The sequence below is a fragment of the Podarcis gaigeae genome (genome assembly GCF_964106915.1).
Source record: "Podarcis gaigeae genome assembly, chromosome: 16".
NCBI classification, from domain to species: Eukaryota; Metazoa; Chordata; class Lepidosauria; order Squamata; family Lacertidae; genus Podarcis; species Podarcis gaigeae.
Window position 1 is genome coordinate 39,372,382 of NC_139693.1, and position 13,022 is coordinate 39,385,403.

Below are 13,022 nucleotides of genomic sequence, written 5' to 3' on the forward strand. Positions count from 1 at the left end.
CGGCCATCACCGACACCCTCAGTTCCAAGAAGAAGAGGTTCATCTGGACGGAGCAGGCAGAGCAGTCCTTTCAGAAGCTCAAGCAGCTCTTCGCTTCCGAAGAGAACCTACTGCACGTAAATCCCAGCAGGCCCATGAGAGTGGAGACGGACGCCTCAGACAGGGCCGTGGGAGCCGTTCTGTTGCAGCAAGACCACCAGGGGGACTGGAGGCCGTGCGCTTTCTACTCCAGAAAACTCAGCAAAGCGGAGCAGAACTACACCATTTGGGACAGGGAGTTGCTGGCCATACATGCAGCCTTCAAGGCGTGGCGGCACTTCCTCGTCGGAGCCAAGCACACGGTGCAGGTCCGCACAGACCATAAGAACTTGGAGTACTGGCGCACGGCGAGGTTCCTGAACCAGCGACACATCCGCTGGGCGGAGTTCTTTGCAGATTTCGACTTCAGAATTGAGTACATCCCAGGAAACAGCAACGTCTTGGCGGACGCGCTGTCCAGAAAACCGCAGTATCTGGAGGCAGAGGCACCGGCGGCGGCCAAGCACATTTTCACACCACAGGCGTGGGCATGCGCGTCAGCCACGGTGGACCTGGACGCGGTGCGCCGCGCGCTGCAAACGGACTCGTTCGCCCGAGCCAAGATGGAGGAGGTGTGCAGTGGCAAGGCGAGGGGCGACGAATTCCAAGTGCGAGACGGCCTGCTCCTACGCAAGGGAGTCCTCTACGTACCAGGAGACAGCCTCCGCGCGAAGGTCCTGCAACAGCTGCACGACGCGCCCAGCGCGGGGCACTTCGGCAAGGAGAAGACGGTGGACTTAGTAGCCAGAGACTTTTGGTGGCCTAAGATGCGGGGGGATGTCGCGGACTATGTCAATAGGTGCGACACCTGCCAAAGGGCTAAGCCTGTGCACCAGCCGCCGGCGGGCCTGTTGGAACCGCTACAGACACCGTTCGTACCGTGGGAGAGGGTAGCCCTGGACTTTGTCACAGATCTACCCAGCTCAAGGGGCAAGACGGCAGTGCTCGTGGTAGTGGACCTGTTCACCAAGATGGCCCACTTCATTCCGTGCGCGAAGGTGGCCACGGCCGAGCAGACCGCTAAGATGTTCATAGACCACGTGTTCAAGGTGCACGGCCTACCACGGTCTATTTTGTCCGACCGGGGGCGCCAGTTCATCTCCAACTTCTGGCAAAAGCTGATGGGATTCCTGAACGTCAAGGTCAGCCTGGCGTCGGCGAGACACCCGCAAACTAACGGGCAGGCGGAAAGGGTCAACGCCATCATGCAGCAGTACCTGAGATGCTACGCGAACCAGCAGCCATCGACCTGGGTGGACTATCTACCGTTGGCCGAGTTTGCCTACAACAACACGAAGCACGGGTCCACGGGGGTGACCCCATTTTTTGCCAACTACGGGAGGCATCCCAGAACCTTCCCGGGTCTGGACACAGTGCGGGAGGGGGAGCCACAGGGAGCAGAGGAAGTGGCAGCGGAGTTGCAGGAGATCCACGAGCAGCTCAGGAGGCAGTTAGAGTTGGCAAAACAGGCTTACAAAGTGCAGGCAGATCGACACAGGAGGGTTGGGGAGGACATCCAGGTGGGAGACTGGGTCTGGTTGGCAGCACAAGCAGTTCCAGCCAGATCGTTAGCCAAGAAGAAACTAGGGCACAAGCAGCTAGGGCCTTACCAAGTAGAGGCGCAGATCAACCCAGTGGCCTTCCGGTTGACACTCCCGGAGGGTTCCAGAATGCACCCGGTCTTTCATAGAGCAGTGCTCACGCCCTACAGAGAGCCCCACAGGTTTCAAGCACCGGGGAAGGCGCCAGACCCGCTCAGAGAAGCGCCCAAAAAAGGGGGGTCGCCGAAAGGGGAGCCACTTAATGAAGCCACTGAGATTTTAGACTCAAGGTGGGGGGAGGACGGGATTGAATATCTTCTCGCCACGGAGGACACCCCGGCCAGCGCCAACAGGTGGGTGCCGGATTACGCAGTGGAAGAGCAGTTGCTCAAGGAAGAATTCCACACACTTTTCCCGCACAAGCCTATGCTGGCGGGCTTTTTCGAGGATTGTTTGTTCACACCCACACTCTCGGCCAGCACTTTCCGGGGTTTCTCGTCAGCTGAGGACTCGGCTCCGGGAGGCAGCTCTCCGGAGGGATCACTTTCAGGTTTTGGCACGGGGGGATCTTATTGGTGGGAGGACCAACCCGAAGTGGGCTGGCGCAGAGACATGCCGAAGGGGCCCTGGGAGGTGGACCCCCATCAAACAACAGGGGGAGGAGGGCTCTTGGGTGATTTGGGGTCGAGCGCAGATTTCGAGCACACCGCGCAGGAGATGGAAGCGGAGGAGGTCGTCGTCGACGAGCCCATGGGGGACTTCCCGGACTTATCTCGATGGTTGCAAGCCTCAGGGGACGAGCTGTATCCTGGACTCACCCCTACAACAATGGAGCACCCGGAACCCGCACCGGAAGAGGGGGAGGGGGAAGGGGGGGCTTCGAGGGGGGGATGGATGTCAGGGGTTCAGAAGGAGAGACACAGGAGGGGGAGCAAATGGAGAGTGAGGAGGAGGAGTACGAGGGGGGCGCAGGCAGTGACAGTGGCCAGAGTTATTCCACAAGCCTCTCTAGCGAATCGGAGGACTCACAGAAGGGAGCGCCGGTGGCCAGAGCAAGGGAGATTCCAAGGGAGAAACCTCAAGAGGGAGGGGCCAGCGGGGAGTCTCTGAACAGCAGCTGGAGATCAGGGCCAGCGTCTCCACCAGAGCGCAGTGGGGAGGGGGAGTCCCAGGAGTCGGGACCAGTGTCCTCACCACCAGAGGGAGGAGAGGAGTCAGGTTTGGCAACACCCACATCAGGAAGCGGGGAAACGGTCAGAAGGAAAGTCACCGGCTGGGCGCGCGCGCCAAGTTCAAATGTACAGGAGCGCGGCACAGCGGGGAGCCCGGGAAGGGAGCCAGGTCCTAAAGCCCGCCGGAGGGAGGGGCAAGACTCAGGAGGCTCCGCGTCAGAGGAGTCCAGGAAGGAGGGAACCCCAGAGGGCAGAAGGACCCAACGCAGGAAAGAGCAGCGCAAGAGGTGGAGCCGGGCTAGAATCTTAAACTGGTGTGGGTGGAGCAGTGAGTCAGAGGGGACTTAGCCGGTCTAGCGTTAAGACGTGGGCCTGCGCGCCCAGAGCTTGGAAATGGAAACTAAACTTCAATAAAGACTTTTGTATATAATATCCACTGGGCGTTGGTCCTCTGTGAGCTGGGACCTAGCGGCAGTCCTGACAGGCAAGGTAGCTTCCAAGGCCACTTATGAAATGAAGGCCTGCTTATAACTGAGTAGAACTTGGTCAGGTAGCATACACTGCACATGGAATGATGGTGATGATGATGATGATGCACATATGAATGGGTTGCTCCAGCTACTCTGGGGAGATTCCAACAGAGTATAAAAAACATAATGAAACATCAAACATTAAAAACTTCCTGATACAGGAGTGCCTTCACATTTCTTCTGGAAGTCATATAGTAGTTTATCTCTTGGACATTTGATGAGAGGGTGTTCCACAGGGCTTTCTTGGTATCTTGGTGAACAATTTGAAGATTCCTCTTTTTGATTACATTTGTCCCAGATCTTGGGATGGGGGTTGTCCTCCCATTAAAGGGATATATTATTAATATGCATGGACCTGCCTACTGGAAGAAGTGGAAGGAGCAGCTAACACCAGAACACACTTCATTGATCAGAATAAGTCTTCATGGTAAATCCAGTGTTCCTTTCCCATGACATTTTGTAGCATTTTTTTGCAACACACGGGCTGTTATTTCACTCTGAAGGAGATGGGGAGGGGTACAATCAGTTCTTTGGCCCTTTTGTGTGCCTTTCTGGGAGGGCCCTGGTGCAATGAAGCTGTGAGCCCACAGAATCCAGTCGGGAAAAGCAGTGTTTTGCTGGTATTAAGGTTCTAGGAAGCTAAGACTGGGTCAGGGTGTGCAGGACCTGGGGACAGCTCACACTGCAAACTCCCAAGGAAGATGAATGTTGTTGATCTGAGTACTTAAATAGCAACACGGGCCTGTTAAGTACCTTTGCTGAGAGCTACTTAGAATTTAAAGACAGAGCTCTGGCTTGGAATCTGGTACACTGGTATTGCTGGCTGAGCCCCTCTGCCTTCTCTGCTTGGAACTTAAATGGGAGCAAGGGGCATCCAGAGAAGCAATGGAACTATAGGTTTTTTCCTTGAGGACGGAGGGAAAGCACCAGCTTGGGAAAAAAGAAAAAACCTTAAAGGTTCACTAGAAACAATGTTCTAAGACCCAGTATAATTTGGATTGTATGATCCTTGGTAGGAGCAACTTAATCAAACTTGTATGTTCTCCGATAGGATATGTATTCAATTTTTCCCTGAAGAAGAGCCTTATGATTCAAAAATGCTTTGGACCTGAATGCATTGTTTCTGTTGCACCTTTGAGCTCTCCTGCTTCCTTTGTTCCTGTCTTTCTGGTCTCAGCAACAAAAGTTCTCAGTCTTTGTATGATCCATGGGATGCTTTTTCAGACTGCACCATTGCGTAAGGTGTTCAGGGTTCCTGAGGCAGACTTCTACTGCCCTATATCCAAAAGGGCAATATCTACAGCAGAGTCACTGGGAGCTGACATTAGGCTTATTTTGATGGCTTTAAGACTGTTCTTTCAGATGTTACCCATTTTTAGACACTTTGATGCATGCTGGTTTTTCAAAGCATGTAGAAATCTGTCTTTTGGAGACAAACTGGTGTGAAATTGGCAGACCTGTAACCACTCAAATGTGTTATTTTCAAGTATCTTGAGATGAGGTGATGCCTGAATGAAGCAGTTCTTAACAGTTTCCTTGTGCCTCTTTCTTTAGATACACTGATGGCATAAAACAGATGTTGGATCGCTATCACGCATTAATAGGAACACTGAATGAAGCAGAGACCCAGCTTCTTGATGAACAGATACAAGAACTTTGGCGAGTTTTCAGATCTGGTTACAAGAGGCTCAACTGGAACTCATTAGGTAATACATTTTCCCTTGTAAAACAACTTTAAGGCAATCATTATCAGTTAAAATTTGCTAGAACTTGATGTCTTTTTCCTTTTGTCATTTCATCCTATAAAGAGAACAACCTAACACTTGGGTTTTATCTGAGATATATATTAATTATTCTTTTTTCTTTTCTTTTTAAATATAACAGAGGAAAAAAGAAGTACCATCAGCTGCCATTAACAATAAAATCATTCCATCAATGCTGAGTTAAACATATAAATGAATAAAGGCTGTATGTATGTCCAAATAGGTATCCAAGTAAGGTTCATGGGTATAAGCTGTACCTTGTTGTATAGTAATTAAAGAAACAATAACACATTTTTAGTTCTTCTTAAAAAAGAATGGGTATAGTGGCCCTCCTGATGCTATTGGACTCCCAGCTCTCAGTCCCAGCCATCTTGGCCAGTGGTCTGGGATGATGGGAGTAGAAGTCCATAGAATCATAGAATGGTAAAGACCCAAGGGTCATCTAGTACAACTCCCTGCAATGCTAAAGCATCCATGATAGATGGCCATCCAACCTCTGCTTAAAAACCTCCAAGGAAGGAGAGTCCACAGCCTTCTTGCGAAGCACGGCTATTAGCAGCTTAGCGGCTATTAACGGTTTCGCGGCTTTAAGAAAAAGGAAACAAACTCGCAAGAACTTGCAAGACGTTTCATCTTGCGAAGCAAGCCCATAGGGAAATTCGTCTAGCGAAGCAATGCAAAAACCGAAAAACCCTTTCATCTTGCACGTTTTTCGTTTTGCGAGGCATTCGTCTTGCGGGGCACCACTGTATGTTTAGTCAGAATCTCCTTACTTGTAATTTGTAGCTGTCCCTCCGAAGAACTATTTATACTGGTGCCAACTTTGCTATATCTTAGAGCAGAGCTTTCCAAACTGTGTGTCGTAACATGTTAGTGTGTCAGCTGCAGTATGTAGGTGTGTCGTGCAAATGCTTCCCGTACTCCTCCCAGGGCTGGAAAGGAGTTAGTTAACCTCCTCCAGGGCTGGAAAGGAGTTAGTGAATTACTGCACTGTGAAATGAAACATGTCTAAAAAGTGTGTCACCAACATGAAAAGTTTGGAAAGCTCTGTCTTAGTGTAGGTCTCAGAATGGTTTTGTTCACTCCAGCATTTGAGATATTATGTGTGTGTTTTTCAATCCTTGCTTCGATTAGTTTCAGTCAAATGTATTGGATTGCTATCACTGATACAATATTTTGGATTTTTCTGCTGTTTTTTGTTGACATCCTTGAGGACTTGCTAATGGAAAGCCATGAGAATTTTTTTGAATATTTTGAATACAGTGCATACATAAGGCTCCTGAAGACACGCTTGCTTAGGCAAGCATTCTCCTGGACTGAACTTCTGATTCTATTGTTCAACCTGTCTTTTAAATGTTGTATCACATAATTTAACTAAGGATGTTTTAATGCCCAATGGATATGGTATCATGTATTTTAATTATGTATTGATTTTATAGTTGTAAACAGCTTAGAAGCCATGTTGGCATATAAGCAGTATAAGGTAAAGGTACCCCTGCCCGTATGGGCCAGTCGTGTCTGACTCTAGGGTTGTGCGCCCATCTCACTTAAGAGGCCGGGGGCCAGCGCTGTCCGGAGATACTTCCGGGTCACGTGGCCAGCGTGACGAAGCTGCTCTGGCGAGCCAGCACCAGCGCAGCACACAGAAACGCCGTTTACCTTCGTGCTATAAAGTGGTACCTATTTATCTACTTGCACTTAGGGGTGCTTTCGAACTGCTAGGTGGGCACCGAAAGATGGGAGCTGGGACCGAAAGATGGGAGCTCACCCCGCCGCAGAGATTCGAACCGCCGACCATACGATCAGCAAGTCCTAGGCACTAAGGTTTTACCCACAGCGCCACCCGCGTCCCTTATAAGCAGTATATGAACTAATAAATAATACATACATACCTGCATACTGGGTGTGGACTAAAGACACATTAATGATCTGGACTCCCTTTTGTTTCAAAGGTATTGGTGACTACATTGTGCGATGTACCCAGTCCATTGGGAAGTTTGAGTCACTTGTCCATCAAATTCACAAGAATGCTGAAGACATGTCTAATAAGCTTTTGCTAATAGAATCCACCAATTTGTTCAAAAGCCCAGCTTCCAAATTTGAAGATTATCTTCCTGGTAAGCCTGTCTGTTTTTGCTGATTCTAGGCCTTGTACAGTCATTGGTGTGGTGAAGAAAGTCTAGGTTTCAGGTAGATAAATTCAGTCTCCATGTAGGAACAGTATTTACGTAATGAGGTGTGAAATGTGATTTGATGTGATTTGTTTCTGCTGCTTGATAATGGATTTAAAGTAAAAACAAAAGTCAGCAGTGCACTCTGTATGCTACCATGTACACACCTTTTCTTTGTGAAGAAAATGGCTTGAAGCAGTACTTGAAGGTCATGTTCACATGAACATGAAGCAAACAGTGTTTCCTGCTTCTCTAGGGGCTATTCAGGAAATTGTTCCAAATATTGTTTTTTAAAAACAATATTTAAGATTTATTTATATATTACTTATTTCTGAAATCTCTAAGCAGTGCACATTAAAATTATAAAAGCATACAATGGTTCAGTGTTCCAACTAGTTGTGTTTTCCTTCAAGACATTCTATTCCATTCTACTCTCCCTACCCTTTTCTTTCTTTCTCCCACCCCTCACCAACTGGTACTGTGGCTACTGAACATGTTCAGTCTTCATTGGATTGTTTCAGAGGGAGTTGCCCTTAGGTGTGGGTTTTTTCTACTTCTGCAAACTTTGGAGTCCCTCTTAGTTTGCTAATATCTCCCTCTTGTTTCTCTGTAGTCCCATTTCAGCTACATACCCACCATAACTCTGCACTTGAGTTTGCTATTTGTATGTGTGCATAGGTGTGTATATAATATGCTGCTGTTTCCATTTCTTCATTGATTTTGGGATATCCCAGAGCTTCCTTGTCATTGCTTTTTATTGTGCGTGTTGCCATTCTCTCTGCACTAGGTAAAGGCCCCCTAGGAAAGAATTGAGAGGCACAGACTCCTTGTAGTGTTTGCATGCACAAGCAGTACAGGTGTTAACGCTATTTGTTTTTGAAAAGGAGATTGTGCACCCCTTTCTTCCTCCTACATTGAACAGCCCAGGTTTAAACACTGTTATGTGTGTTTTTTTAGTTATGTGAAGTTACTGTCCTCATAAACATTGCTTAAGATTGTTTGATTATCCATGTGCTTGAGGACAAGTTATGAAGAAACCTTGAAAATGAAAGCTGGTATTCCAGTGGCTCCTCTAGATATTATTTTACCCACACATTGTGTTAACGGGCACCTAAGAAAGTCTAAAGAGTTAGCCCTGGTACTGAAGCTGTAACTTGTATGAATTCCAAATAACTCTTCATGTGGAGTGAATTTTTCAAGGAGAATCCCAGCATATTATCTTGTACATTTGTTAGCAACTGACAAATCTTAATTTTGCTACCCACCTTGGCAGGGGCGAAAGAATACTTTGAATACATTAAGCATGAAAGATCCAGGGATGTTGAACATATGGTACACAAGTACATTTCCATTGGCCCCCTGCTAACAAAAATGGAGGGGCTTATTGTGAACACAAACACTGGCAGGGCCTCAAGACTGGTTCATTATTATGCCTTTTGGGAAAAGAAAGTTTACCAGAGCTTGACGACCCTGATTCTCAAGTAAGTCTGTTTGAACATATTTCTTACTCTTCTGTCTAGTTGTTTGCTCTCTGAGTGCAACTTTCATTCATCTTTCCCTGGTTGGTGTGCAGGAGACACCCAGTAAAGAGTAGGTTAGCATCACCCACCACTTAGGCAAAGCCTGTTCATATGACATAGCTTTGCCAACTAGGCTCAACTCCTGAATCCCTGCCCCAGTTCCTTTTCCTAGGTCAAATCTCCTGCTATTTCCCTGTTTTATCTTTCCTAGTTTCCCTCAACATCTCCTTTGGTTAGCTGAGTCAAGTTCTGCTCTTTAGGTAAAGGTAAAGGGACCCCTGACCGTTAGGTCCAGTCGCGGACGACTCTGGGGTTGCGGCACTCATCTCACTTTATTGGCCAAGGGAGCTGGCGTACAGCTTCCGGGTCATGAGGCCAGCATGACTAAGCCGCTTCTGGTGAACCAGAACAGCGCACGGAAACGCCGTTTACCTTCCCGCCGGAGTGGTACCTATTTATCTACTTGCACTTTGACGTGCTTTCGAACTGCTAGGTGGGCAGGAGCAGGGACTGAACAACGGGAGCTCACCTCGTTGCGGGGATTCGAACCGCCGACCTTCTGATTGACAAGTCCTAGGCTCTGTAGTTTAACCCACAGCGCTACCTGCTCTTTACTGCATGCCAATTGGGGAAGGAATATTGTGCAGTTCTTATGCATGTTCTTTCCAAGGAGTCCTCAGGGACACACCTGCAGTTAGCCATTGGATGTTCTTCATGCTCATTTTTATCAGGATTGCTTGGAAGGGGCTTTGCCCTTCACATTCCTTTTGTTCTTCTACACATGTCATACTCTGGGGCTGACTCAGCTCCTGTTGGAACTGTGTCAGGGGCTTTTCAGCTGAGCATAGTCTACAAAGCTTATTGGCTTAGGTGGTGGGGGATATTAACCCGCTCTTTACTGGACACATCATGCACATTTCCTGGAAGGAACATCAATGATAAGTGCCAATGTTCTGTTTCTCTTTGCAGAAATTTGCAGTCTTTCAATGCCGCTGTGACAGGGAATACCCCTCTCTTTCAAGCAGAAACAATTTTATCAGCTCCTGAAATCATCCTCCAGCCAAATGCTCCTGAAATTGAAAAAATGTGTGTACAATGCATTCGAGACTGTGTGGAAGTTACTAAAGTGAGTATTCTGTGTCAATTTGCAATGAGGTCCAGGTGAATTTCTTTTTCCTTGATTTATGTAACAAGACAGTAGAATACCATGCTACCTACAATGATTTAGGGGCATTAAAATTAAATATGCGTGGTTTAATTAGGTATATTTCATCCAGATACAGATTTACAGATCAGAAGAAGTCAGTGAAATGATGTAGCCTGATTTTTGTATGATGTATAATCCAGCCTCCTGGTTAAAAATATAAGTGTTTTAGTAGTGGGATCCTCAGTCTGTTACTTGTGCAACCTGCCCCTTTAGGAGAAAATAATCTTCCTGGCTACACTTCCATTCATTAGGCCAAGAATAAGTTTGGGTATGAACTGGTGAGGGAAGGATCACTCATAAGTGTTCAGCAAATGAATGACCCACTGTTCAAATCAATGCTTTGAAATACTGCATTAAGGCTGGCTCCATTGGACCAGGACATCATCAAGAGATTGATAGAAATGGAGTCAAGCAGAACAGTTATTAAGTGAGCAGATAACAATCAGCAGTGACTTGGAAGGAGGAGAAATCCTGAGGAAGGGACCAGGAGGATCAACAAAGTTATATGATCTCATAAGGGTGACAAAGAAAAAGGAGCATGAGGGAGGGGGAAGAGGAGCACAGGACAGTAGTTTGATAAGAGAGGTGTTGGCAAGAGAGTGGAAAGGAAGGAGTAGAAATTCAGGAGTGGCAATGCAAACCCTGAAGAGTAAGGAAAACAGAATGTAATGTATTGAGAGAGCAGGAAGGGCCTTGAGTTATGGGAGTCTAGCAAAGACCTCTGTCTTCTCATATTCCTATGCTGGCATCACTGATGCAAATGCAACTGATCTCCATGATAGCACCCCCTCCCCTTGCTGATGCAAAACCTGATACCCAATAAGGTCTTTTGTCTTTAATGCAGCATTTTGTTCGCTGGATGCATGGCACCTGCATTGATTGTCCACCACAGCAAACTGGTGACGACGAACCCATCATCTTTAGTTTCTTTAGCGACATCTCCCAGAACCCTTTAATCATTGAGCAGGCCATCCTCATTTCTCAGAACATGCACAAGCTTCTGGGCTCCCTCACAAAATACCTGAACCGGTGGAAGAGGTACCGCCCTCTATGGAAGTTAGACAAGGCCATTGTTATGGAAAAGTTTGCTGCCAAAAAGCCAGCCTGTGTCGTCTTTGATGACAAGTTGCAGTTCTACCTGAAGGTAGCCCAAGAAGTGATGCAGCAGCCCATGGTTAAAGACGAGCAGTGCATTCGCCTTCAGCTCGAACCTTTGGCTTCTACAGTGCAAGAAACTGCTAAAGGCTGGATGGCTTCACTTGGGAAACTGCTCAACGAATCAGCCAAAGAGGCACTTTACGAACTCCAAGAAAATATTGAAGTAAGAAACTATTTGACTGGCAATGAATCATTTTTATCAGGGGTAGTTAAGCAGTGGTCATCCAGAGATTCTTGGGCGCCCACTTCCCATCAGCCACTACCACCATGGCCAGTGCTCAGGGATGGTGGGAGCCACATCTGAAAGGTCAAAGGCTGTAAAATGCCCTTATCAGCTCTACTGCCCAGTTAAGTCTGCAGAATATGGTCGGGTGGATGGGGGAATGGATACAGAAGGATGTAGCGAAGCTTTGATAATTTTCTATAATTTGTTGGTGTGTTAAGTCCACTCTTCTTTCATTTGGGCAAGGGGGAGTAGTTGAAGGGGATAGTTTGTTCTTCTGAAAGTTTGCTTTAACTTGTACCATGGCTCCACAGGCAAGCAGTTCCTTCTCTTGTTAACCCATTCTGTCTCCCTAAAACATTTTTATGTTCTTTCTTCAAAAGTTCCCATATTTTAATAGTCTCTGTCATCTTTGTACCATCTCTCAGACACTCCAAAGGTGTTCACACTTTTTCTGACTGTGCAGCACATTCCCCACTGACTTCTTTCAGTAAAATAACATAAGGGAAAAATAGTGAATGCAAGGCCATAGAAGAGGAAAGACAACACGTCTTCAATCCATACCAACAATACTGTATCCAAAAATATCCACACCTAGAATTGAAGCTCTGGGGCCAGCAGGAGGCTGGAGGACATGTGGGAAAGTGGCTTACCACCTTACCACTGCATCTAAACACTGCCCCAGGGACTGTATGGCCTCTCCTGATTCAGATGTTATGAAGAAAAAAAGCTATGTGTTATCAGCATACTGACGGTACCTCACCCTGAATCTCCTGATGACTGCTTCCAGTGGCTTCAGATAGATACTAAATAGCATTGGGAATAAGATAATGTAGCTGCCAATGCTACTGTCTGGACTTAGTCCCAAATGTAGGACCGGAACCACCCAAAAATAGTGCCCCAAATTCCCATTCCCTGGAGCTGGTCCAGGAGGATGCCATGGTATCGAAAGCTGACGAGATCAAGAAACAGGAGCAAGGTTGCAATCCCCCTGTTTCACCCTTTGCAGAGGTCATTCCACTGGGATTGATGTAGCCTTGATTGAAGCTGGCTTGATTTCTCAACCATGATGGTGCATAAATTGTTGCAATCCACTTCCTGCCACTTATATAACAAACAAATATTGTAACCACAATACACGTTATTTTTGCAGCCCCAAGCTACTTCATTTTCATATTCTTGCATAATATAGTTTGCTGCAAGATCCTGAGGATCTATAATTGTATTTTTCATGAACAAATCATCGCTTAGTTAATGATACTGATGAATTATTGAAAGTATTTTCAACTAAATGTTTATTTTTAATGAACCATTCTCCCCAGAGATTGTCGCATAACCTTAAGACAACTCCCAGTACCCTGGAAGATCTCAAATTCGTCTTAGGCACAATTGCCGAGATCAAAGATATGTCTCTAGAAGTGGAACTTAAATACTTGGATATTCGTGAGCGATACCGTACCCTTGAAATGTATAATATTCCTGTAAGTGAAATGCTGCAGCATTTGTGATAAGTGCTGCAGAATCTCAAGATAACCTTGCTCTATAATTTCCATTTGTTGGACTGGGAGGATGGGACTTTTTTGAAAGTCTCATGTCCCCAGACCTAATGAGTCACAGGCAATCAGGGAATTGTTGAAGGACCAGCTCTGGGTCATACAC

The 13,022-nt window shown here is 46.8% G+C and overlaps 1 protein-coding gene across 2 annotated transcripts in view; it reads left to right on the forward strand.

Annotated features, from left to right (window-relative positions):
- DNAH10 (dynein axonemal heavy chain 10) overlaps positions 1–13,022 on the forward strand; it is a 141,559-nt gene that overhangs the window by 36,551 nt on the left and 91,986 nt on the right. For both annotated transcript variants that reach the window (XM_083716644.1, XM_083716645.1), the window contains 6 exons: positions 4,876–5,027; positions 7,037–7,201; positions 8,529–8,736; positions 9,745–9,901; positions 10,827–11,303; positions 12,686–12,844. In XM_083716644.1, the coding sequence (XP_083572770.1) occupies positions 4,876–5,027; positions 7,037–7,201; positions 8,529–8,736; positions 9,745–9,901; positions 10,827–11,303; positions 12,686–12,844 (1,318 nt within the window). The remainder of the gene's footprint in view (positions 1–4,875; positions 5,028–7,036; positions 7,202–8,528; positions 8,737–9,744; positions 9,902–10,826; positions 11,304–12,685; positions 12,845–13,022) is intronic.